This window comes from Hippoglossus stenolepis, chromosome 11 (genome assembly GCF_022539355.2).
Source record: "Hippoglossus stenolepis isolate QCI-W04-F060 chromosome 11, HSTE1.2, whole genome shotgun sequence".
Taxonomy (NCBI): domain Eukaryota; kingdom Metazoa; phylum Chordata; class Actinopteri; order Pleuronectiformes; family Pleuronectidae; genus Hippoglossus; species Hippoglossus stenolepis.
The window spans coordinates 11,820,416-11,847,940 of record NC_061493.1 but is presented as its reverse complement, the minus strand read 5'-3'; the positions used below and the strand labels follow the sequence as shown (position 1 = coordinate 11,847,940).

The 27,525-nt window shown below is 41.7% G+C and overlaps 1 protein-coding gene across 1 annotated transcript in view; it reads right to left on the bottom strand.

Annotated features, from left to right (window-relative positions):
- LOC118117205 (neurocan core protein-like) overlaps positions 1-23,646 on the bottom strand; it is a 42,515-nt gene extending 18,869 nt beyond the window's left edge. The window contains exons 1-10 of the mRNA XM_035169257.2: positions 23,241-23,646; positions 9,546-9,625; positions 6,007-6,207; positions 4,562-4,744; positions 3,851-4,025; positions 2,362-2,489; positions 1,263-1,547; positions 557-700; positions 318-407; positions 72-229 (exon numbers count right to left, since the gene is read on the bottom strand). Coding sequence (XP_035025148.2) covers positions 72-229; positions 318-407; positions 557-700; positions 1,263-1,547; positions 2,362-2,489; positions 3,851-4,025; positions 4,562-4,744; positions 6,007-6,207; positions 9,546-9,618 — 1,437 coding nt within the window. The 5' untranslated portion in view covers positions 9,619-9,625; positions 23,241-23,646. The remainder of the gene's footprint in view (positions 1-71; positions 230-317; positions 408-556; positions 701-1,262; positions 1,548-2,361; positions 2,490-3,850; positions 4,026-4,561; positions 4,745-6,006; positions 6,208-9,545; positions 9,626-23,240) is intronic.
- Between the last annotated feature and the right edge of the window lie 3,879 nt (positions 23,647-27,525).

Genomic DNA, 27,525 nt, shown 5'->3' with positions numbered 1-27,525 from the left:
AGCTGATTCACTGATGCCATCATTTTTTGGTATTTCAAACAGAACTGATTGAAGCACAAAACCTGACTGACTTTCTTCTCAGCAGGTGTTGGGTGAACTGGGGGTCGGAGAAACTCTTCCGAGTCAGGACCAGGCTCCAGTTGCTCTCCCCAGTCTAAGGAGCTCTGTCCTGGGATTAGCTGGAGGGTCACATAGGATCCTGAAGACTCTGAGGACCAGGGGTCTGAGGCTGAGGGTGAATCATAATCCACAGGATCTTTGGTCAATACAAGCAATCTTTATTTTTTACAGAAATCAATACTAGTAATCAGACTCACCAGCATCAGTGCTGTTAAGAGTGGCCTCCTCCTCAAGGTCAACCAATCCTGTCCAGTTGGAAGGTGAACCATCGCTGCCATTTAAGGTTCCTGTATGGATGTAAGTAGAAAGAACATTATACTTGTACCCAAATGAAGTGCATTGCCACTATGTCTAAATCTACTAATTAGATTGTTGATTCTCTTAATGAGCTTCTTTGTGCTGCTACTGATCTTCGAACCACAGACAAATGAGAAACCTCTTGTAGTGACAGCCTGCTGTGTAGTCGGGTCGGGGCTGTCCATCCCTGAGGAGTCAGCATCACTTGAGCCTGCGAGGTAGCTCCAGGGCTTCCACAGGGAGGTGTAGATGTGAGACATGGAGTCCATATTCTTTATGTTTCCTAGGAAACAAGTTGATAAGATCTGCTGTTCACATTGCTGTCGCTGAAGGATTTCACCCAGTGTGTCTCTAACTTTTGCAGAAATTGACCGATATCAGTCAACATACGAAGCCGCGAGTGAAAATGAACCACTAGATATTGACATCCTGTCCTCTTTGCACTTCTTCTGTCAATCCAGCTATTTCACAGAGACATGACGGTGGGGTAGATAATGTGGATCAGAAATCAGAGTTGCCATAGCTACAACAGCAGTAATGTCATTTATCATAACTGATTCAAATAGCCACTTAAATCCTCCACAGCAACATCAACACCTCTCTTATGAGTGAGGTGGTAAATAAATCTGTGAATTCATCCATTTTTATGGCCATTTCTATCTATATAGATCTATAAAGTCCAAATAATATTTACGTTAAACATAATTTCAACATAATTATAATAGTACAGATTTATGATTAATTTTCATTGCTGTCTAAACAATCCATAATGAGTTAGCTCTGTAGTTTTGATAGTCTTTTCCCGAAGCAGAAATAGTATACAAAAACAGCACAATTAATAATACCTCTGTAGCAATAAGCATCATATAGAACTGTGGTGTTGTCAGCGGTGCTGTTGGGTGTGACGGTGCGGACTCCCGGCTGGATCCCTCCACAGTCGAGGCGAGGCGAGGTCACCGGGTAGCGAATGCTGCCATCGGACAGCCAGCCAGGGGCACAGCTGTCCAGGCCTGCCCTCCAGGCAAGGTAAAGCTGCCCCACCGTGGCAAGCTGCCCCCCGAGGGACACACAGCGGTCTGAGGCCGAAGACAGAGACAACCTGCCCGGGACCGAGGAGTGAAACACCTCACCTAAGGGAAGGAGACATGAAAAGGGAGCTTGTCACGAATATAAAATTCAGTCATAACATAATGAATCTTTTCCTAAAACACCTGGGTACTGGGGTTTTTGCCAAACATTACTCAACTAAAATAACCGCCTCCACTAACCAGCGCAGTTTCAGTCTACAAACATTTTTTTCACAGTCATATGAGGTCGCTGTGACCTTTGACCTCTGGAATTTAATCACTTATCATCTTTAAGTCCAAGTGCCACTGTCACATATGACCACTAAAATCAAATCAGTTTGTCCTTAGGTTGAACTGAACATTTATACCAAATTTGAACCCATTGCCTGGTGGCATTCTTGAGATGTTTTGTTCACAAGTATGGCGTGGAGGCATAAAAAGGACTGTTGAATTTGCTCTGAACTATTTTTAGATGTGGATTAATACACTTTTGATGCAGTATCCCCTATTTACAGCAGGAGGATGGTGCTCGTGGGACTGGCTTAATATAAACCACAGTGCCCATGTCACTTTTATGAGGGGACATGTCACCAAGTGCAAAGGTCTGAGTTGCTGATTTTTTTTTTTTTATAGGATTTGGACAATTAATTGGATCAATGACACAAGACCAATAAACTTGCTAGGAGAAGTCATTGTCGCTTAATGTTTTTGTATTGGAATAGAAAAAATATATATTGCCAGTATTATCCTTTAGTAGTGTAGCAGAATAAGATGCAGACATCAGTGTAAAGCTATGACTGGTTTTGATATGTTCTCTGTGTGTGTGTGTGTGTGTGTGTGTGTGTGTGTGTGTGTGTGTGGGTGTGTGTGTGTGTACCATCCAGTTCTTTGGCAAAACAGTACACATCAAACAGCTCTTTCGGGTCCCTCTTCCCATAATTCCTCACTCCAGCGGAGTACTCCTTGTGGCCATAGCAACCAAGCTCTGGCAGCTGGACAGAATAGCTGTGGAGACGAATCATGTGGGAGTCATAAACGGTAATAAATTTGGGATTAGTCTTTCTTTTGTCTGATCAAAGGAAATAAGCATTAGAGATATCTTATGGATGTTTTACTGTATGAATATGATCTTAGCACACATATCAAAACTTTGATTCTCATTAAGACTTTAAATGTCAGTTTAGAATAAATTCCTATTAGTGCTCTCTTTCAAAGGGCAAGGGATTAGAATAGATTAAAATACAATTGAACAGTGAAGAAACAACAGCGGTAAAAATATGAACATGATCCAGAAGCAGATTAAAACAAAAAACAAAAGAACTGAATAACAATTGAAAAAGCAGAAGATCCGAGAAGAGAAAGTGAACAAAGAATATTATTCTCATGAGATCATTAGCAGGCATATTCAAAAATATGTAGCAGTCTTTAAAATAGAGTTCAAACAATTGATCAATTAATGGATTAAGTGATTGAAGGAAAAACTGCAGTAGCTTTGATAATCGATTACTTGTCTAACAGTTTTATTTTTAAGAAGAGATTGATCCGACTGTTGTGTCTGTATGGTAAATATGAAGCTACAGCAAGCAGCCGGTTAGCTTCGCTTAGCATGAAGACTTGAAACAGGGGGAAACAGCTAGCTTGGTAAACGGATTTTGTTGTCTTTGGACAGAGCTAAGCTGCTGGAGGTAGCTTTACATTTAGTGTGCAACCATGAGAGTGGTGTCAATCTTCTCAATTGACTTCGTAAGAAAGCAAACAAGCATATTTACCAAACTATTCATTTAAAGCTAGGGTTGGTAATAAGGCTCCACTTTGAAAACATCTAACCAATACATCCCAACCTTCCCATCGGCCATCTTGTCAAAGCTACGCCCCCAAAACGCATGAACTGCCTCACAACTCATCATTCGGGAGGAATTAAATTATTAGTAAAGTCCTGTGAGGGTCAGAGAAAGCAGCTTTTTTCTTGTCCAGATAACTTTGTTTATCGATGGCTATCGGAACGTGAAGAGGACTTTAACAACTAAGACAAAAAGTGTTTCAGGAGCAACTTACCAGCTCTGCAAAAATGCCCCAAATTTACTGGTTGAAAAATTTCGAATGTAAAAATCTATTCATATCCTAATTTTATTTGATATAGCCTAAAGTAACTTGAACCCTAGGAAATATGTATTATATTTTATTGACCAAATTATTAATAATATTTAATTTAATAATAATATTAATAATATTTAGCCAGTAGGGAGTCAGACATATCAAAAACCTCACAGCATACCTTGAGCAAAGCAAAGCAAGACTCATTGCAACCAGCGAGCAGCGATGTGAGGGTGTGACAAGCAAACGGAAGTTATTAAACGTCTTCTCACCGAACGGTCTGATCATCCAACCAGCCGGCTGCACAGCTGGCAAAGCCGTCATAGTACGCTGCCCACATCTGGGCTGGTGTGGCGATCTGTGCTGAGTTCTCCTGGCAGACCCGCTGTGCGTCGGTAAATGAGAGGGCATAGCGGGCGCTGGGGGTCCGGTAGTGAAACACCACGCCTAGACGGGCAGACGCAGGGAAAAGAGTTGAGGCAAAACATTTAAAAATTCGTAGTGGGATGTAACAGAACAGGCCACAAACAGATCAATACAACAGTATGCGAGTTCCAGCAAATGAGCATATGAGCAAACAGAAAAGAGATCATTGGTGTTCGGTCCAAACACTTTGATTTAAAGAATAACACACTCACTCCAGTGGAAAGTTAGATAATACTCCAACACCAACACAGAGAATTGTGTTGGGTCCATCATTATGATATCGATATGGAGAATCAATGTTACTAATCTAACGCTGAAAAGGCTTAATTGGTCATGCTTCTGTTTTAAAGCAGCTGTCATCTATCTTACATTAGCACGACAAGCATTGGATGCAATCAAACAAGGAAATCAATGAAGTTAAAAGAAGAATTTTAAAGGCTTTTGTGTAAATGCTGCTCAGTCTGTCAGCAGGATTTCTGTTTTGTTTCCTTTGGAGAGTTGCGGCACAAAACTTTTTGCTCACAAAGAAATCCGACGAAAGACGCTGCGGCACTCACCGGAGACCACCAGGGGCACAGTGTCCCTCTCATAGTCGTTACCCATGACAACCTGACAGTGGTAAGTGCCTGAGTCGTTGGTACGGAGACTGGAGATCTCCATGGTAGCATTCAGAGGATTGGCAGTGTGTCCTGGCAGCATGACGCGGCCACTGAAAGCCTTATTCAGCTTGATTACATCACCTTTGGCAGAGATAACAAACCTTTGTTCAATACAACTGGCATCCTGCACAGATATACAGATATAAAATAAACTTCAAGGGACCACAGACAAATTGATGTAGATATAATTATGTTCTCAAATTCTATTTTTGCTAGAAAAATTCCTGGAAAATCTTTTCCTGAGGGTTTGTATCTCATTTTGACTGCAGGAGCTCCAGCTGTCGGCTCAAGATCTATGTCATTGTTTTGCTTTGGAAACCTTTCAGATTCAATCACATTCATGATTATTTTTGGCATCAGAAACAATCACAATTTGCAATTACCTTTTAAGTTGATACAGCAAACGTTTTGGCAAACAGCTGCTTATTTATACATCCAGCTTGTGGAACATGATTTTCGTTAATTTGGGGTTTTGTTACTGATCAAACAAAGACAAGTCAAACATTCACTCTCTTTTAGCTCAGCTTTGCTCTGCACACTCATTCGCGAGCTGCTAAATACTCCACTATGTTCACCTGCAAGTTGCCAACTTTATGGTGTAAAATGAAGCCGTTTTCAAACATGAACGCAGCAGGAGATTGTCCTCGTCAGTCCAAAATATCTGGACGTATAAATTACACCAACACTGGCATCAGTTCTCATCACCTCGAAACTTGTTGTTTTTAAAAGTTGACGTTTTTGTCTGTGCCTTCTACATGTTCGGCTCCTTTTTTTCATCATCATTCGATATTTGTGTTCATTTTGTTTTTTTCACTTTTATATCCGTCACATGGGCTCCCTTGGACACATTCCTTTTTTTGTGGTGGCAGTAAAAATTCTGGAGTATGTCCTGAGCCACTGAGTCGGTCATTTGCGTTCTCACATACAGCCCCTCTAGATAATTTCAATGTCAAATGATATCAGAATATATCAATGAACTGTTAGATACTATAAAAAAAGGCCCTGGGTAGATTAATTTCATATGTACAAGCCTTGACTTTGCTAAAACGCTTCCACTCAGACAGATTTGAAGTGTTTACAGTGGAAATTCAGTATAAAAAGGTTTATCATTTGAAATCCTGGAGCTGCTACAGTCAGCTTGTTAAATTCTTCTCCTGTGAGGCCTTCAGGTTCAATTTCTCTGAGCTTAGCAGAACTGCCAACTCAGGTGGTGACTGTCTGTGAAAGACTCACATCCACATATTATAAGCTCCGTTGTTGCACTTGTGGGATGTTATTTGACTGAGTAATGTAGGTTTTTATCAGCAGCTGAATCCCACTGTACCATCACATCTTTGTTTTACCTTTAGCTGAAAGCACAATCTGCTCCACTGGAGCTTCCTGTCCTTCAGATGCCACGGTGCGGGTCCACAGGATGTGTGGACGCTGGCTGGAGGAGCTGCTCTGGAGGGTAAAGACACAGGGCAGGACAGCTTTGCCTGCCAGTGTTTGTTGTACTGTGGGATGGGTGATCCTACGCATGTTCACTACGGAGGAGGTCTCACCTAGAGGGCAACAACACGAGAACAGAGCATAGTTAGATGATGAAATTAAATATGTTGCGAGGGAAGAAAACGACACAGAGAAAATGGGGCAGTAAACAATTTCCTGTGATTATGATTCACTTAATGTGTTGCATAAATCTGCTTTGAGAAAGGGCTCTGCAGACAAATACAAATCTTTCTGCTGGTTGATTAGGGTAAATGCAGCCAAGGAGATGCACAGAAAGTGTAGCGTGTGCAGGTGTCAGGTTCCTCTGGGATTCATTAGCAGTGTCTCACATTTCCACAAATGAATGAGGAACTTGTTTTATTATTCCAGCAAATAAACCCAACCCAGGCTTTCACACACACACACACCTGAACACATACACACAAGTGAACATGGTGGCTCACCAGCTCCAAGTAATTATTTACATTTCTATATATATTGTCACCGCTCACACAAATGACTTCGGCTGTCACTCACAGATTCATTTAAATAAATTTCACGCCACAGAAACATCAGTGTAAAGGCATCGACACAGTAAGAGCTAGGTTCATGGTTCTGCAGCCTGATATCAGCGATTCACTGGCAACCAGGCTGGTTGCCAGGATATACAGGCTAAATGTAACCATGACAACGTGATCATCTACACAGACATTATCCTCCAACCAGACAGTTCCTAGAAATCTCTGTGTGGTGTTATCCTCTGTGGACCTTAGTTTAACATTGGTATGTTATGGCTTTCATTATTTTTCATTTTATTTTATTTAGTTTCTTACCACAATTTAATTGAATTGTATTTATTATTTTATTATTATCATTAATATTTGTTTTCCTTTTAAATACATATTTCTCATAATATATATATTTTTTTGTAGATTTTTATTTTGTTTTAATACTGTCTACTCAATAATAATACATAGTAAGGTCATAAGCTGTTTCTACTTAATTCAAGGAGTGCTGCATTCCTTTTTTCTGTTCCTCTCTGTAAAATGTTCACTGTTAGTCAAAAAGAGCAATGTGTAGAAAACATCAGCGTAACAAAAGAACCTGTGTTAAAATAAAAAAAAATAAAGCCTCATTTGGAATATGGCACACGATGGAATTGAATCCCTGAAAGATATTTTCCATCTGCATTTATATTGGCTTTCACAAGCTAAACCCCCTGAGAACGTCTCCCCACAGTGGAGAACGCCGCCGCTGGCTTCCCTACAAATCAGATGTAATCACAGAATCACAAATACCAGGGAAAAGCATAAGAGCCTGAACATGACGGAGAACAGGAATGAGAGAGATGGAAGGAAAGATTTAAGGAGAGGTGGAGGGAGGGCGAGATGGAGGGAGGGCGAGATGGAGGACTAAGAAAATGGATGGGTGAAATTGAGGGACTCTGGATGACAAGTGTGTCGTGTAGCATGGTGCTGACAGATTGGACAAAAGACAAATGGCCTGAAAAGAGGAGCGGAGAGCTGGAAGTGACATGAGAGGACGCTCTCTGTCATTAACAGATGTCGTCTCCACCTCCTGTTCATCCTCCTCACTCCACTGAGCTCTTTACATTACAGCAGAGTTCCCCCATAACAATTTTATATGTAATTATGGCCCGTAAACCTATAAACATAAGGACCTACTAACAATACTAATGCAGCGACAGATTATATATACATATATAAATAGTCTTATTATAAGATGCTGAGCTTGAAGAGTCATTCTTGACCTTGCAAACAATAATTTGATGAAATGAGTCAGAGTCTATTCAGCTTTTTCTGGAGCTTTCTACAGTTTGCTCAGTCATTCTGTGAAAAAGATGTGAAATAAGTAGCTTTACTCCACCTGATGTTCTGCTGTGCAAAGCTCATTAGTTAATTTGTTTTTTAATCAGTATTGATACAGCTATGATGCAGTCATTTCTATAGCCACTTATCCTGTTCAGGGTCACATTGGGATAAACTCCTTGGTGTTATTAGGAGATTGGACATGATGTGAATCACAGGACATCACATAGAAACGATATGGACAAGCAGTATTTACCATTAACTGGTAATAAATGTGTGCAGCATTGATCATCCAGTGGTACCAGAGGGTTGTTATTGGTCTTATGCTGGTATATTTCCATACACTATTATGATTTGCACCTCATGTTGTCGTTTGTTTGTCCAGATATCCGTCAGGTCATGGGTGGTGATCTGAATGTTTAGCAGTGTTTTCTTTGTTCTTGTGATACAGAGACTGTGTGTTTCCATGAGTTAGGTCAAGGTGGTTTTGTTTTATCAGTTTCTATGAATTTGTCGTCATCCGCAGCCCTTCCTTTGTTCTTCATCTCACCTGACGATTTTGGTTCATTGAACAATAAACAGCTTATTTCGCCTTTTCCATTACCAGCAGTTGTTGCTTCCCTTATTCCTATTAGGCACATGCAGGGTTGGAACAGTGGTACTTTGTTGACTATTTGAAGACAAATATAACAAAACAAAACGAAAATAATAATAAAGTGATAACACAACAAAATAGTTCAACACGATAAAATGTAACAGCTTTTACAGTAGCTTAAAATATAATGATTGTTTGGTCCTGTTTTGAATTTTAGTACTGGCAAGATCCTTTTACCTTTACCTAGATTGTGCAATATACATATATAAATGATTGAATGTGGATGAAAAACTTTCTACTGTCAGAATGTAACGACTAGGCTATGTTTTAATTTTGGAAATGACAGATGCAGTTTCTCCTCTTAATAAAGGGACAAAACGACCAGGCCGACCGGCGACCACCACCACGCCTGCCAACTGTAGCAAACGTAATTAAGGAGAGCCACTAATCTTTACTACAGGCAGTCGGCAGGCTGCAAGTGGGACCTCAAACCTTCGCTACTATCCTCCAGAGACTCACAGCTCCGACACGTTTTCTCTTTTTGTTCCATAATTGTGAATTTTATGCAGAGTTGTGATGGAACAGATGGTCAGCTAAATTTGCACAAATGGGTTTGGAGGTGTTCCAGCTCAATCCCACTGAGCATGTCTGCAAACATCCTCACTGTGTCAGCTTTCACTTACAACACTCAAATTAGCGCAGACCTGTCTTGTGAATATGTGTTTGTCAGAAAATTTATGTGGGAACTGTTTTTCTCTGGATCCTGGTCCAGGTGCTTCGTCCTTCCTTAATTCCTTCCACTCATCCTCCTTTCAGTTGTCTTCATTCCTTTCCTCTTGTCCTTTACCTCCCTCTTCTTCCACTAAACACTATTGTGCCATATTCTGTTCCCACTGACTGTTGTCCCTTTGCATCTGGAAGTGCTGATTAGCACTTGGAGATGAAGCGCTTGAAGGAAACAAAGAGCGGAGGTAGGAGACAGACTCACCCAAGCCTAAATAGAGCAGCAGCATCACAGCAAAGAGGATCTGCCGCCCAGCTGCACATGGAGTGAGCCCCATCCTGGACCTGCAGAGAGAGAGAGAGGAAACAGAGGAGAGAGGGGGAGAAAACAGAGAAGAGAGGGGAGAAACAGAGAAGAGAGGGGGAGAAACAGAGAAGAGAGGGAGAGAAAACAGAGATGAGAGGGAGAAAGAACAGAGATGAGAGGGGGAGATGGTTTCAATCATCAGTAAGAAGAAAATACAAACTTATTCACACTGCACTTGCAAAAATATCATAACATATTGCCAAGATTTCCTTTTGCCAATAGATTAAATATCTCAAAGTGAATGGTTGGGAATGGGAATGCAGCAACCTGAAAAACGTCTTTCAAATGGAAACAGATTATCACTGAATAATTACCTTCACCAAAGTGGGATAAGTATAATCCCATATTCCCGAAACTGAAAAAAGTAGTATGGCAATGTATATATCTATACCAAGTAGGTAATTTTCTCATTTCACTTTCTTTAATATTACCAGATCGGGGGTTCCTCTTTACTTTTGGGAATTTCTGAACAAATAATGCAGAGACATATGTAAAGTGTTTTTATCAATAAAAGGTGAAATAGTGAGCACTTTGCAGAAAATGTCTGTATATCTATCTCATCTCAATAAATGTATTGTGGCCAATCAGGTTAGTCTCTTCTACATTTTCATGCATATTCATCCAACAAGACGATAGAGATCAGTGTTATCACCTCAACCATTAATATCCATGTTTTATTGAAGACAAACAGTAACTTTGATATTCAGATCTTACACATGTTGATTGTTGACATGAAACCCCAAAGATCTCATGTTTCTCTCGACCCCAAATTGCTTTCTGCAACTAGGCTAGAACTCTGAACCCTCCCTACCAGTGTGTGAAATGGTGAATAAGAGACAAATTGTAAAGAACTCCAAAAATGCAGTCTCTTTTTTTTTTTTTTTGTCACATGAAACAGTTTGTTGATTTTTAATTGTAGGAACAGATGAGGGACGACTTGCTCCTGCGCGGATCGGAAAAACCTCCACAGCTGTTTGGTTTATCCCTTCAGAAGCTAATTATACTTTTTCACATCCATCCAGCTGTTGTACAAATAAATCTGTCTTTCTTGGTTAAACGCTTAAAAAAATAAAAGCTGGCCTGATGGAAATAAAATCTATTTTCAGAGCTGCCATATTCTAACGGTGTTGCCGATGTTTACACACACCTGGTTACATGTCATTCATCTTTAATGACTTGTCTACCAGTTTTCACAAGCTGAGGGAAAGCATCGTCTGTGAAGTCACAACAGGTGTTGAAGCAGCAGCATGAAATCTCACCGACACAAAAACTGACGCAGACTGTGACAAAGTTCACGAATGAGTAAATTACTCATATGTTGTTTGTTTTCTATCATTTACTGTTGTGACGTCAACATTAGTTATAACCATAGACTGTGTGTAAAGAAGGAGTACATGATTCCTCCGTAAAAGTGAAGCCAAAGTGTCTCAAATACCACCTAGTGGCTGGCTGCAGGTCATAAACCTCGCCTCCTCCATGTTAGGGGATGGGACATGGACCAAACTAAGAAAGTCAAAGTGCAAATCAAATACTTTTCTGTTGTTTTCTCTCATTTACGGTGGTTCTAATCCTACTGATGATTGTTCAAGAGTTCATTTTTCCAGTAAGTTTGGTTTTAACTATAATTATTTGATGATATAACAATGGGTGAAACATCACGATTGACAGCTGAGACTGACGGATTGGTCAAGAAGGGACCTCGATACATACAGACCTCCAAATGTGCAAGATGGCGGGATTCGTATAAGGGATACATTTAGCTTCAATTCTGGACAATAGGTCAGTCATCCATCTTTATTTACTGTCTATGGTAAAAAAATACACCAAGTGTTCCAGATGGCCTTGAGGCTTAAATCAATGAAAATCTAATCTGAGGCAAACAAGGTTGCACGTACACATTATCACAGCAGCAGATAATGTTTCATATCCATTCATTATCACTGTGATAATATAATAACAAATAAATAACTTCATCTATATAAGGCCACTTAAGGACCCAGACATGGTCCACTGAAGCTTAGCAAATTACTCATTCAGCGCTTTCCAGCCAGGGAGCTAATACAGACCAGTGTGTGTGTGTGTGTGTGTGTGTGTGTGTGTGTGTGTGTGTGTGTGTGTGTGTGTGTGTGTGTGTGTGTGTGTGTGTGTGTGTGTGTGTGTGTGTGTGTGTGTGTGGGTGGGTGTGTGTGTGTGAGGCTGTAAAACGTTGGCACTGCACTGAGACAAAGTGACCTTTGAACCCATTTCCAATTGGAGATGGGAGGATGCCCTGTTGGACACATTACATTTATCTGGCAGATGCTTTTGTCCACAGTGACTCACATTTTTCACCCAGGACCCACTTTAACACCTGAGCTGCAGCTGCCTGTATTAATACAAATGACGGCATCCAGCCCCGGTCTTATACTCTACAATATCAGATGTTGTCAAGAATGATTTGGACACAGAGTAAGAACTCTAATGGAGAAAAACTGGATTATTTTTTAAAACGTCCAAACAGTCTTTCGCCACAAAATATAAAGTTACAGTGCACTGCAGTGAAAAAGTGTTTCTGGTGCATTCCTGCTGCACCACATAGAGCAAATTCTACCACATATCAGCAATGAGCTGCTGACTTTGCCAGAGTGTTTGGCTTGGGGCCCGAAGCGTCTCAGCTCAATGGAGAGGCGCCTGAGACGGAGCTTTATTGCCCCGTACTGGTATGAAATGGAGATGAAGAGGAGGGTATGCTGTTTGAAGTAAACACAGCTTTGTTTTATATAGTGATGCTGATTTTAAGGGGACTCCAGCAACAGTAATAACTCTGAATTATTCATTTACCCGTGGACACAAAAAAAAGGCTCCTTCTACCTTCCAGACTGGTTGGAAGAGAAGCTGGAACCATTTGAGCAGAAATTAGTCCAGCTCGTTTGGACTGTCTAGATTTCACTTACATGAAGTAAATAATTGATCCAACTAAGCAAATGTCCCCTTTGCATTCACCGAGGTAACAGCAACTCATTCCAACAGCATCCCGAAGCTCAGAAAGAAGCATTATGCAAGACCAGCTCGACCCTTTATAAATTACAGGAATAATGGCGGCTCTCTTCTCCGACCATGTGAAAGCCCACTTAAATGTTCGGCCATTTTAAAGTGAAGCGTGTGAGTCAAAGAAAAAAACGTTCCTCAGATGGTGACACCTGCCAAACAATACCGTCATCAAAGTACAATTGTGATTCTTTTTTATTTTTTGCGGGCAACCAAGTAGGTCTTGGACTTTATGAAAAAGGGGGGAATTCTGGTGATGGTGAGATCCCGCTGTGCCACACACTTAGAGGCATCGCACCATAAAGGTGGGTTAGGACCTCGTGATGGGCTGTGACAGATTGGGGTCGAGCTGTTGGACTCTGAAGGCCTGGTGGAGCTAGCTGGGTGGGTGACAGCAGATTTCTAAAGGTTCGGAGAGGGTCATGACACCGAGGAGTTTGCCCAGTCTTGCAAGCACAGAGCATTGGAGGGTGTTGTATGCGGGTGCCTGGGACTGGCAGGGGCCCCTGCTTCTATCCACAGCAACAGAATTCAGAGTTCAGCATATGGACATCTCTATGGATGCAATACAACATGCAAACCGTGTTTCTATAGACAGCAGCCATTCAAAGTTTTACCCGTGGGGAATTTACAACATACAGTCGCACCAGCTGCATACTAACCACTACCTGCTTTTGTTAGGGACGAGACATCAGATGTTGTGAGCGCCTCCCTCTGAATCGCCCCTCTTCACTCTCACAGGCTCAGTTGTGTCTTGAGGAGAAAAGAGCCAGAAGTCTCTAAAATGCTTCAGTGGACATCAATGTGGATGTCCATCCGACACATTTTCACGATGTCGCCTGAATAGGTCGGATTCTCGGCTCATTGTGAGAGCCAGTGAGTGCAGTGACAGAGATCCAAAGAGAGCTAACAGACGAGGCTGGCAACGGACGAGGTCGACATTATGCCTCAGCACTAAGCTGTCAATCTGTCGAAGCCCCATGATCATCGTGACGCAGGCGAGTATGTGCCCCTCGACCCAAGTCTCCTTCAGACCTACACTAGGTGGGAAAACTGCTTGAAGGGAAAATCATGAAAAGTGTTGAACAAGTTATTTCCGTGTGTGTGTGTGTGTGTGTGTGTGTAATCAGGCCACATTGGGTCCCATGTTGATTGATGACATAAGCACACAGCTGTAATGGTGCGGCTCCTATAAAGTCCCACATCAACCCGCCGCCGGTGCAGAAGGTGCAGAAGTCACTGAATCTCACCCTCTGCGTTCATGCATAGAAAACATAAACACAACTCACTGAAACACACGCACACAACAACACAGGTACACACACCCGGTCTCCCTCGATCTCTCTGTTAAACATTAGATCACGTTTGCTGAATCTTTAACATCCTGCAAGTCAACAAATACACGTGCATGTACGCAGGAGCAAGAAAAAGGAAGTGAACCAGTCGAAATGACCTCGTTTCTCATAAAATGTGATCAGGTCATCATCAAGTGGAGAAGAAACACAAGGTGCTTAAACTGATATTAAACCATGAAACACACCCATTACACATTCCAAGTGCTGGTGGAAAAAACAAATGAACCGCTTGATTTAATGTGATAAAATTACACTTTATCATCAGAATGCTCTCCTGAAATTTGTCCTAAGCGTTTCACATAAATGACTACGAAAATAAAAAACCATAGAACCACCAAACAAAAACAATCATTGTGTCGCACATTATGAATATGTGGCTGTCGTGCAATCGATATTATCACTATTATTATTATCCTCAATCGCTGGTTCATATACATCCTTCGGCAACATTAACCTTAAACAATAGCTGCAGTTCAGAGCTGCACAGTGTTCAGGAGGTGGTGGTGTTTGACACCATACATACTGCGACATGGTTTTTACCCAAAAAATGTACCTGTGCACCATACTCCAGGTGACCATGTAGACTCAGGAGATGCAAACCAGCTACAGTGATTTCTTTTTCACCTCTGGGCTTCTTTTTTGCATTGGGACTTTAGAGTTATCTTAGGTGGGCGCCCACTTCTAGGAAAACAGCTACAAAACAAAACCAACAACTCTTGATTGTAAGCTTCTAAAATCTCTGCTTTGTGAGGCATGGTTCATTTCGGCAGATGTTTCTTTTGAACAGCAAACTTAAAATGCATGATGTTTTTTAATTTTTTAAATCAAAGTCTGACGCACACCTCCAATCTGGTTGCATTGAGTGGCCTCCAGGTTCACTCCTGACTAGGCTTTAGTTGTGATAATTAGCCGAGAGGTTCACAAATATGCATTAGATAGCTGCAGTACATGATTGTGGTAAAAGTTAGCTCTTTGTCAACAAAATTATCCTGTCTGGACGCTAACTATGATTAAACAGTTTGTAAAACTACATGTATGCTTTATGGTTTAACTTTCCATATACTGTTTGGCTGGAGCACGATAGAATGTATGAATGAGTATTGGAAATGTGGAAGTAAAATATTTGACTGAGATGCAGATACATAAACCTTCCCAAACCAAATACGGTACAGAATAGAGCCTCAACTGTGATTAACAATGTAGATGTGTCGACCCTGAACAAGACCTTTGGTAATATAATCTCTAACCTCTAATTATATAGTCATTGATATGTTGCAGTAATGGTCTACTTACTCTACTACTGTTTTAAACATGTACAGCTCATATTAGTGCATTCAAACACACCTTTGAATCCATAACATTCAATTTGGATTCTCACACAAATTCTCACACAAATCATGTTTTTCCTTTTCTTCTTGGTATTTGACAGAATATTATTCTCCCCACAACAGAAGAGAGCTCGGGAAAATGACTTCCTGATTACATTTTTATTTCTGCAGTAAGATCCAAAACATTTTGGGGGCAACGGCATGATGACAAGAAGGAGCCACGGAATAAAATATCTAGAAATATGAGGCAGCTGAAGAGGAGAGACTTGAGGACTTAAGATAAATCTGTACCATTAGACATTGAGACTGAAGCTGAATAATTTTTACAGTGTGGGGACAAAATGTCAGCCCACTGGGACCTGACAGGAAAATCTGATTCCTCTCCTCCTTTTTCTTTAATCATGTCTCGCCTATTACCTCACGAGAGCGGCGTATAATAACACCAGATGAGTGACAGACAAAGTGGTGAGCTGGGAGAGGACGAGCGTGAAGGAAGAGGAGTGAAACGAAGGTCATTTTATCACCATTGTGATAATACACTTCCATGATGAAAGCTCTTCAGAAAACCTGCGCTGGAGGCTCCATAATTCTTCTTAATTTACCGTTTGTGAGCAATAGGCTGCAGTCGGTCCATCCTGAATGGATGTGTGGCTGAAAATTTGAAATTCAGCCATGCACAGAAGCAATTTTCCTTAATGAATTGTAAGGACAGGGGGGGGGAAATACAGTAATAGTATGTTGCAGTCGAGATTTGGTGCCATAAAAGAGACATAAAACCAGAGTGCATGAACGCTAATTGCTCAAGAAATTAAAAACAGAGAAAAGGACACTGCTGAGGGAGGGTGAACTAAGCCGAATCATTTATTCACTTCCTGCACACAAAGACACAGATAGCCTTTGTGTTCAGTGTGCCTGTGTGGTGACTAATCACACTCAAAGCAACTAATGACTCATGCAGTTGTGGCCGGGGGTTTCAGATGGTGAGAGGACTCTGGAAAGCTGCTGGTTCCTCCGATTCAAGATTACACACCCCGTTCCTCTCACACTGAAACCATTGATCTCACTGGGCATGGAGACAGGGGTTACTTAAACCAGCTCGACAACACGCTCAGACGCCAAGTTAAAATTTGGCTCAGATCTGCGTTGAGTAAAGCGCAGAGAGGAGGCAGTTAAGATCTGTCTGAGTTCCTGCACCGGGTCGGGTACCTGACGGGGTAACGGGTAAAAGTTAACATAAATTCACAAATAGGGAAGGGGTGAGAACTAAAGTGTGTTTTTTTCAGAACATTTCATAAATGATTATATCTAAATAAGATTATATGAAGCCTAGTCAGCCTCTGTGAAAGCCCCACTCCACCATTGCCCACTTCTCTGTTGCTTAGGTAATTGTTACTATGGACATTGAACCAGCTTCAAATGGACCAAATAAAGACAACAACAAAATTGCCACGTTGTAATACCTTTCGATAGCCACAAGTCTTGCACGTGGACGCAGAGGAAACACACTGACAGCTGCAGGTGCACAGGTGCCGCAGCAATTATTTTCCAAGAACACCACTGAGCCACCGGAACAGGAGGACAAGGTGGACAAGGAGGCCATAACCCAGCTGATGTGAGTGACTGTGTATGTAGCACGTGTTTAATCACAGGTCATATGTAAACGGGTCTGGGCAGGTCCAGATTTGACTTAGAGATAATGGCGGTTAACACGTCCGATATGGAGATTTGCAAGTGTGCGCGGATTTGCAAAAGTGGACCCGTGCAGCACTGAGGGATCCCTAACAAACAAGTGAGAGATGGCGAGGAGCCAGGACTGTAAGTAGGTTATAGTAACTGTAGTTGGCTGTTACAACTTTTGTGGTCTTTTCATTAACTATTCATTATAGTACACAGAGAGCTAAGAGGGAATATGTTTAATGCATGTCCCACCAATGATTTGTTCATACCTGAGAGAGATTGACAGCTCTTATAAAACCCATCTGTTGGCATCCTTCCTGTCGAGGCTTTCAGATGCACTCAACAGACCCGCAGCAGATGATCTCAGATATGCTCCTTTTCTCTCTCCACATCTTCATCCTCAGCCTCTTTCTGGCACCGCCGCATGTGTGTTTTTGTTGCGCGTATGTCTGTGTATGTTAGCCAACAGTGATTTGGCAAAAGAAATCTATTAAATTACATCTGAATAACATATGAAGCAGCCGCAGTATTTATACTGTAAGTGTGGACACAAATGTGAGAACAGAGCGTTGTAACGTAGCTTTTCAACACAACCAGTCGAGAGCCTCAGTGGAATCAATCATCTCCCGTTTCTGTAATGCATCATAAAGGATCAAGTCACACTGGCTTCAAGTGTTTTGTAACCAGTGCCTCTTAAACAAAAGAGAAAAGAAATGTTCTCATTTGACTTAAAGAGGGACTTCACGGAAAAACCACGGTGATTCAGCTGAAGCATTTAATGTGTTTGTATTCATTTCCCTGCAGGAACAGGCTTTTATACTACACATGTCACATTTCAGGAATAAAATGAATGAAAAAAAATAAAACTAAAGTGTTGATGTGTTATTTAACACTTTTCACATGAATGTATCTGAAAGCACAAACTGTATAAAATCAACTTTAAATCTGCTTTAATTAGTAACATTATCCACAAGATGGCAGCTTTAAACACAACACTGATATATCATAAACCTCTAAAGTAAATATGGTAAACATGTTGGCAAACACTAGTTAATCTACATTTCTAATAGACATAGCACAACCTGATGGATGTTATATATAACATCCCCGGGGCTTTCAGCTCTATTTTTGGTCTCCTCCAACTCCTGTAGGGGAATATCTGTCTCTTTAGCTGTTAAATGCTGTGCTGTGCAACACTAGTAAACAGTCAAGATGCAGCCATGAAAACCAAAACAGTGACCTGGGAGAGGCTAAAAACTATCTGTCGATCTTGGAGTATCTGTAGAGTTGGGGAATAACTCTCTTAATTGTTCTGTTTTGCATTGGTCCCATGAAAATATTGATTAAAGTAGCTTTAAATAATCAGTTCCATTGAAACCATTCAAATGTATTGCACGTAAAATGTTTGTTTAAGTAAAAAGCATTATTGAGGAAAATATAGATTTTGGGATCAGGGGTCAAATATATGTATCATGGGGCTGTCAGTGTGTGGTCTGAGTGGCCAATACACCAGCTGTGTCTGAAAGAACCCAGAGGTCAAAGGTGAAGGTTCAGAGGTCGGCTCTCGATGACAAAGCCAATAAAGGATCAGGTGTGTGTGAGACTCAGCATTCATCCACTCTTAATTCTACAGCTCCACACACGCACACGCACACACAAACACACACCCTCTCTTGCAGTTTGCCTTGGATCATCAGCACGGCCATAAAGGCGACAGTAAAGGCCATATTTTCATCCCCAGCATAACAGACGCAAATATAGACACACTGTTGGGACGTCCTCCAAGAATCTGTCTTCTTTAATGACGCGCTGCGGCTGTGGACTATCAACTAGGAGAGGACAGAAAATACAAGACAGAGCTCTGTCCTTCAGGTGTTCACTGCCGATGCCCAGAGAAACTGTCCTCTTCATTCTCACAACAGCGAATAAACAATAACAGGACAAATAGCTGAGGGGAGATGTTTCAAACAGTGTGACGTTAGGAATAAAAATAACCCAACAGCATCTTGGAAGTGACAAATCATTCAAATCTACACCACAGAGGCAGAGGGAACTTCTGTTACTACTTATGAAGCTTCTTCTTATCCAACAAGTGCTGACTAAAGCTACTTTTGTTTGGAAACGCTCCTACAGATGTGCCTGGAGTCTGCACAACTCAACACAACACAACTAGTTTGAGAGCCGCTAGGATAAAGGAATGTGGAAACGCGACTGTTTTAGTTTGAAAGCTCCAGAGCAGCGTTTTAGTCTGGACTGGTAGAAGCTAAGATTATATCTGAGAGGAGCTGAAAATGATTACAGACTCAAACCCAACTCTTTAGTCTGACTTTTATGTAGGTTTTTATCATTTCTATTATTTCTATCATTATCATTATTCTTGTTCTATTTTGTTTAACTAAAATTTCAATGTTGATTATATATATTGTATGATTTTAACTTTCTTTTTTTGTTGTTTTTGCTATTATTGATGGCTTTGGTATGCATTAGTGTCTATATATTTTTATTTTTTTTATTTAACATCCTATGTTTTGTCAATCACCTCCAAAGCACTCGGATTGCATTTGACCAAATGTTTGTCTTCTACCATGCAGTCGGTACTTAGAGGAGAGCCCCCCCGGCCAAAGACAAAGAGAGCGACCTTTCTCTCTTTGTGTGGATGAGCTGTTCATCTACGCTCGTAATGATTGGTCCGGTGGGCTGCTCCTGTCCCCGCCCAGGACTAAAGACGGAAGTTGATTGATGGATTGGTTTGTCCAATCCCTTCTGGGTTTTTGTATCTGCAGGGACTCGCTCTGGCAAAAGGGTCTCAATATTCCAGGGAGAGAGTCACAGAGCGACAGCCAAAATCCGGCAGCTCCACAAACCGCACGCTGCTCTTTTCCCCTTTGACAAATGTCGGTGGTCGGATCGTTGGGCTCGGAGATTTGAGAGCTGTCCAGTGCTGAAAACGTGGACAGTTTCTGCTCCAGTCACCGTGAAGCCATTGTTAGTCTAAAAACCTATTCCCCCCCTGGCTGTAAACAGACGACAAAGTTCAGTGAGATCATAAAATCTCCACTTTCCCTTCACAGTCTAGTTCACAGTTGGATCTGCTGTTTATGAATTAAAGCTAGAGCAAAATAAAATGGGGACTGCAGCACAGAAGTCCAATATATTTACTGCATTGTACAACACACTGAGAGACACCGAGCGAATCTAAATCAACACATATTCAGGGCAATATCATCCTAAAGCCATTTGATCGTACACCTGGGCCTCTATAAGCCAGTGCTGATGTTATTTGCATTTATATAGTTCCATTCTGTTGGTTATTAACACTGTATAAGGGGAATTCACTCCATAATCACCGCAGTGACATATTAGAACAGGCACTTTCATACCATAGAGACCAATATCAAAGCCTGGCTGAGGATTACCTTTGGCTTCTTCTGAAAATACACCATCAGCAAGTCTCATAGCCGTGAACTGGAGAGAAAACCGCACATGTGTGATCAGTGGGGCTAAACTGTCGTCTCTGATGCATTTCATTCTGAAAAAGTGTCTATTAGGGCTCCGGGTAATGATTATTTCCATGATTGAGCACAGTTTACCAAAGCCACGTCGATGATGTAAAATCTTTTGTCTGAGTCCAAAATCCAAAGATATTCAACTGACAATGATATAACAAAGAAAAACGGCAAATATTTGTCCTTTTCACATGAAAAATGATTTGATTATTTCAAGAGTTGCTCATTAATTTATCATTAATCTATAAATTGTCTAATTGTTTGTGTTGTAATCTTCATTCAGATATTTTTTTCAAATTTTTGGGGTTTGATCTTTTGCGTAAAAAATGTAAACAAAAAAAGAAAAACTGATGATCAGTGCACTATTGTGTCAGACAAAGAAAAACAACAAATCTTCACAGTTTAGAGTCTGAAATAAGGGTTTGTTTGGCATTTTTGCTCGAGCAACTACTTAAAATTGGCTCCAATCACTTTTCTGTCGATTGACTCATTGATTATTCCACCTATCTTTCTACTTCTACAGTATTTCATCTATTTAAAAGTGCCTCACGTGACTCTTTTTAACTCCCGGCTTCCACTGATGCAAAGAGTCTCCTCAAATTGCAGACGGCTCGCAGCCAGACGTGATAAACAATACGGAGGCTGATTGAGTGCAGAGTGTGCAGCCACAGACAGCGAGGCAGCTGAACTGCAGCTTGTACTCTATTTTAGAATCAGACCCTTTTGTTCCCCCCCACAACCCGTCTCTCTCTGGTTCCTCTCCTCGAAAAAGTGCAGTCATCTACTTACACAGATGACTACACAAGCATACACACAGCTACTGTATGCGTGCCGGCCCACATGCCCCTTCACAACAACACACACACACACACACACACACATACACACACAAAAAACACACACACACACGTCTGAAGAGAATGAAAAATGCATGCTGTAAACTTTCAGCACGGTCTCTTAGCCTCATTCCTTAGTATTCTCCACGCTCCTGCTCCCACATGCACTACTTCCCCGTTATCTCGCTCACACGCACTTCCTCCTCCTTCAACTGCATCCCGCTCATAACGCAGGGTTGCCCTGTTACCCTTGTCCTGTTTTATGGCCCTGACACACAGCTGGTGGTGGGCACTCTAACCAGGCCATAGAAGAAAAGACTCCTCCACACATTGAGCGGTGAATAGAAACAGAGCTGGGCTTTATTGGGCTGCAGGGGCTCTCATAATCTCAGACAATACAGCTCATTTGTCAAGGTGACCCAAACAGTTCTCCTCCTTCACTGTGTTTGTACATGCCAGCGTTTGTTTACAGAACATGACACTCATCAAAACCAGACTCTCAGAGATCCGTTCGTCTGCTTGGACACCAGGCGATCACTCATACCACCATCATGTCACTCTTTGTGTCATCCCTCATTTAATATCAACAGGACCAAAGCAAAGTTAGTTTCACAAGGCAGACGAACATGAGGTGGTGTGATGTAAAGACAGACTCGTCTATGAAGCTGCCAGAGTACACCGTGATCAGTGATAACCCAGATTCTATAAGCAAAACCATCTATATTTAATGTCCTGCCCAGGTGACGGCTCTCGGAGGTGCATGGCTCAATATAATGTCTGATTTTGGCAGATATTCAACAACATGTTGTTTGTTCAGCAGGAGACTGTGATTTACATAATGGATTTCACAAACACCTGTTCAAGTGTTCAGATCCGCTTCCACAGTTGCATCACTCAACAGACTGCATCCTCCCACCCTTTCATTTCTATTACTTATTTGCATCTGTAAAGGGAGGACTGTGTGTGTGTGTGTGTGTGTGTGTGTGTGTGTGTGTGTGTGTGTGTGTGTGTGTGTGTGTGTGTGTGTGTGTGTGTGTGTGTGTGTGTGTGTGTAGTCCAGGTATTACTCATATTGTGAGGACCTAAATCTGTTTCTATATTACATTGTGGGGACTGGTGTTTATGGGGACTAAAAACAAGTCTCCACAATGTCAATCATTCGATTTTAAGGTGAAGACATGTTTTAAGGTTAGGTTAAGGTTAAGTTTAGGTCAGGTTTATGCTAAGGGTGGGTTAAGGTTAGGGCAAGGGTTAGGGTTGGGTTAGGGTTAGGGGTTACCCTTAAGTTGTAACTATGGTTAAGGTGGAAATCGTAGAGACACCAGTGCAGAAATGACTAAAATGATGTTGTGTGTGTGTGTGTGTGTGTGAGAAACAAAGCAAAGTTCTACTAGACATAACATCACTTGAGATGTAAAGGACACACAGACAAGGTTACTTGGTGACTTGATTATTTATGCATGTCCCTACATGGCTTGTAAATATAGACCAATATTAAAAGCTCTGACCTGGTTAATAATTAAAGATATCCCAAACGATGTGTGTGAGGCTGTGTGGTCATGCGAGGAGGGAGGCACAGATCGGTCCACGGGAAACACTTATTACTTACACTTAATGCATGTGCATATAATTAGGTATTGCGTGAATGGGCAGAGTTGGGAAAGGGGACTCTGAAATACCTTTAGATTGACCCGCGATGGTTTTGCAAAAGTGCATTGATTTAGCCAAGGACCTGAGACAGTTGGAATCCAGCAGCTGAGCGGGCACAGGAGCTCCCCACCACCCGGTGACATGAGATGTATGACACACTGACCAAATGATTTGTCTCATAAAACACGCATAATCCTCCTGCTCTCACTCTTACCTTTCTGTGACAAGGCGAGGTGCGTCCTGGTGGTGCAATCCTCTGGAATGCGAGAGAAGGCGCCTCGGTGCAGGTGCTCTCCAGAAAGAAAAGAGGCTCCCAGAGGATGCAGAGACGGCAAACGACGAGAACAGGGGTGAAACAGCACTTTTGCAAAAGGGGGAAGAAGAAAAAGAGACCGGCCCGAGTGTGTGTGCGCGCACGCAAGCGCAACCGCTCCGCGTCCTGGAGTTTACGCGCTCCTTCTTCTCCTGCGTTATCCTCCGCTCACTGAGCAGCAGCAGCCTCTATGCGCCGTTCATCCCCACACACTGACAGACACACACACACGCGTGCACCCACAACACAGCAAGGTGCTCCCTCCGCCCCCAAGCAGCAGAAGCAAAATCAGTTTGAACAAAGAGGCAAGCGGTGACAGGCAGACGGTTCCAGCGCCCCCATTCAAAGAGAGGGGGGACGAGGGTGGTGGTGGTGGTGGTGGTGTGAGAGGCAGGGGGAGGGTTGGGGTGAAGGAGAGAGAGAGAGAGAGAGAGAGAGAGAGAGAGAGAGAGAGAGAGAGAGAGAGAAAGGGAGAGGGGTGGGGGGTGTACTTTATGTGTGACCATAATCCGATTCCTACATAAACCTCAAAGGTTGATCCGGTGTCTGTGAATTAAATTAGAATTTACATGAGCTTATATATATAATGACAGTCTGACCATCATCTAAAACCTCCTTATGTCACACACACACACACACACACACACACACACACACACACACACACACACACACACACACACACACACACACACACAATACAAATCATGACCACTTGTTCAGTTCCCACAGACCAACCATAACACTGTCTACATCATTTTATATTGTATATCCATCTATCTATCTATCTATCTATCTATCTATCTATCTATCTATCTATCTATCTATCTATCTATCTATCTATCTATCTATCTATCTATCTATCTATCTATCTATCTATCTATCTATCTATCCATCTATCTATCTATCTATCTATCTATCTATCTATCTATCTATCTATCTATCTAGAATCTATTGTTTCTGATGGCAGATCTGACCAGAGGTGTCTGACCTGCAGGTTCATCCACACTGAATCCCCTCAATGATAAAGTGAAGAAGAGCAACAGCCTGGTCTTTGTTATTCATCACATTATGGCCTGTTGCTCAAGATGGTTTTGAATTATGCATCCTCCCGTTCTAATGGAGGCAGCAGTTGGTTTTGAAATCTTAATAGAGCCACTAATCATGGCAATCATGGATCTTAACTACAATCTTTATTTAAAGAAAGAGCCTCTGGTTACATTTTTGAATGAAGTCTCAGGTTTAATCAGTGAATTGAGGTGTTTTGGGGGAATAAAAGTGAAATGTGTCCCTCAAACTTTAGATCTGTCTCTGTGGATAAACTGAATGGAGAATTTGGGGTTTGAGCTTTTTCAAACCCAGAAAATCTAAATATTCTCTACTGTATAACAACCATACCAAACACACTTGTGGGTCCATATTAGTTCTCAAAACCAATTAAAACAGCATTTGTCCAATGACACACTCAACCCCTCGTCCAACTCTAGCATACTTGGTGCCTTCCCCCGGGAACCCCTGTTCATAATCCGATGGTACCCTCTAGCACTGTTTGGGCAGTTCCAGGTCTAACAGGGGAGCTCACGTGCAGCAGAGAGGAAACAGGTGACAAACAATTCACTGTCTTTGTCTTTAACAATAAAGTCGCTGTGTCTTTATTTCAAAATACATTACATGTATTCTATGACCCCTAAATATTTCCTGCTTTGTCGGACAAACAAATCGTTACACTAACTACTACTGACACAGATGCCTCGGAGCCGGCCTATGCAGTGTGTATCTGGACATAGTGTATCTTACTTTAAAGGGCACAGGCTAACCCTGTGACAGTGATCATGGAGGGGATCTTTGTGAGTTTGAGTTGGCCTTGAATTAAAAAAATTGTTATATAAGTTTTAGTTTTGGGGTATGATAGCTTTACTTCTTTAAGAATTCGAGTGGTGACCTAAACCAGGTTCATGCACTCACACCCTTTCCTTGCTTCATTTAAAACCATATAAAACATATATTACATACATTTATGTGTGAACTTGGTTAGAATAACTGCGCATTCAAGAGTCTCAAACAGCTACAGCTAACACATCAATTTAACTCGTCGACATTACAACTGGCATTCTATTGGACGGGGAATTTGGATAGAATTGTTGTTCAAAAAATACAGAGAAGAAATCTGAGAGCAAAACGTTTCACATGTGCACAGAATCAGCATGAGGAGAAGAGCTGAAGCTTCAGGAACTCTGTCGAAGCAATAAAACATCTGAGAGCAAGCGAAGAGTTTGAGCATCAGCAGAGCAAATCTAAGCCCCAAGCAGGGGCTACTTGAGTCAAAGCATTACAAAATCTGATTGTGAAATCAAGAGGTCAAACTCTCAAACTGAAACACCAGGTCTTGAATACAGATATAGGGAAAAACATACTGATTGGTGATGGATAAGTAGGAGGTACAGTGAATTTATTGCTTAGGTTCTTCTCTGAACAGACGCCTGCTGTGGCTCAGATAAGAAATGAGGTTCATTTGAGCCATAAAACCAAAACAATGGGCTGAGAGACACTAAAATAGCTGTAGAGCTAAAGACAACAACATGTTGGCTGTGATTTCCTGTGGGTCTGTAACATTGAGGGTAAATAAAGGCAACATCTGATGTGAAGTCTGTCGACAGCGCTGTTGCCTGAAGCCTGCAGTGTTTGAGACAAGTGAAAGCAGCTGAAACACTCAGCAGTAAAGTGGTCTGAACTGTGATGCAGGTTCTTTATAAACTCAGAAAACGCAGACACACAAGTGAAGGCATCCGTATAAATACGATACGTCTTTATGCTGCCGTGTGTTTCTACTCGTACGTCTGACACTGAGGGGATAAACAAGGTCGACTGCAGGGAGAGAGACTTGTTGTAATTCATCTGGAAATTGATCCTGTGGAAATGAAGCTGAGGCCAGATCCTCTGTCCGCAGTTCCTCTGAGCAGTTTCCAGTTTACAGAGGTATACGGGAGTTTCCAATAACAAGTATTGATTCAGTCCATTACGGTTATTGAACGGTGTAGACTTACAGTTTGTCGTCATCTGACATAAATATTACAGACATCTGCGGACGTTGTCGGATTTCCCTGTCGTGACCTGGAATCCGCAGCACCGACAATGATGTGAGTGCAACTATGAGATAAGTGCGCGTGTGGTTGACACAAAGGCTTTTTGTTTCTGTCAGCAAATAAATCTGCAGAACCGAGAGACTAGACGAGACGCGTTACATGTGACAGCCGGGCCTGAGCCAGCCAAACATCTTCCAGGCAAATTCACTCAGCCACCTAAACACCTCCCTGTGCTCCCGAAGTGCTTCAGCGTCACTACACAAAACACAGTCTCCATTTTAATTGGGAACATTCAGAAAATAAACCAAAGAGTTTGATGTATATTTTAGTCATGTTTAATCGTATTTAGTGTGTAAACATACGCGGTTGCATTTGGGTTAGTGTCTAATCCTGTTTCAAACATTACTCCTTGGCTCAGTTTTGTTGGCGTTCAAACACAATGACATGTTGTGTTATACTTTAGTGAGACAAAGAGGAAAATATATGCAGACTGCAGTCATTGGATCTCTCTCTCTCTCTCTCTCACACTCTCATACACACACACGTTATCTTAAAAACAGGCACATTTACAGAGAGGTTAGTTGACACAGGCAGACACACACAGAGAAGTGGGAGATTCATCCGGCTCTTGTTGCATCTCCGACTGCCTAGGAACAAGAAAGGAGGAGCGGGAAAGAGTTGCCGAAGCCCTGAACACAACTGAGAGTTTTACTGTGAAAGGCCTCGGGGAAGTGCTCCAGGGAACTTCATCTGAAAACACCCAGACATCCTCATCAACGCACTATAAAACCAATATTGCAGGATAAAGATGTTTGGGCTTTGTTAAATCTGATTTGCTCTGATTCAGCTGCAGCACAGTGGGCGCTGTATTGACAGATTATTGTAAATTATGAATATTGATATATCTTTCACAGCGGGAAAGTGAAACTGCATATATCATTTTGTTCATGCCTGTTAGGAGATTAAATATTGAATTAAAGTTTTACATATACATACCGCACATGACACACACACACACACACACACACACACACACACTCAGCCTTAATGTGGGCTGTGACTTTTAGAAATGTCAGGCACCTCGCCAAACAGACAAAGAACGT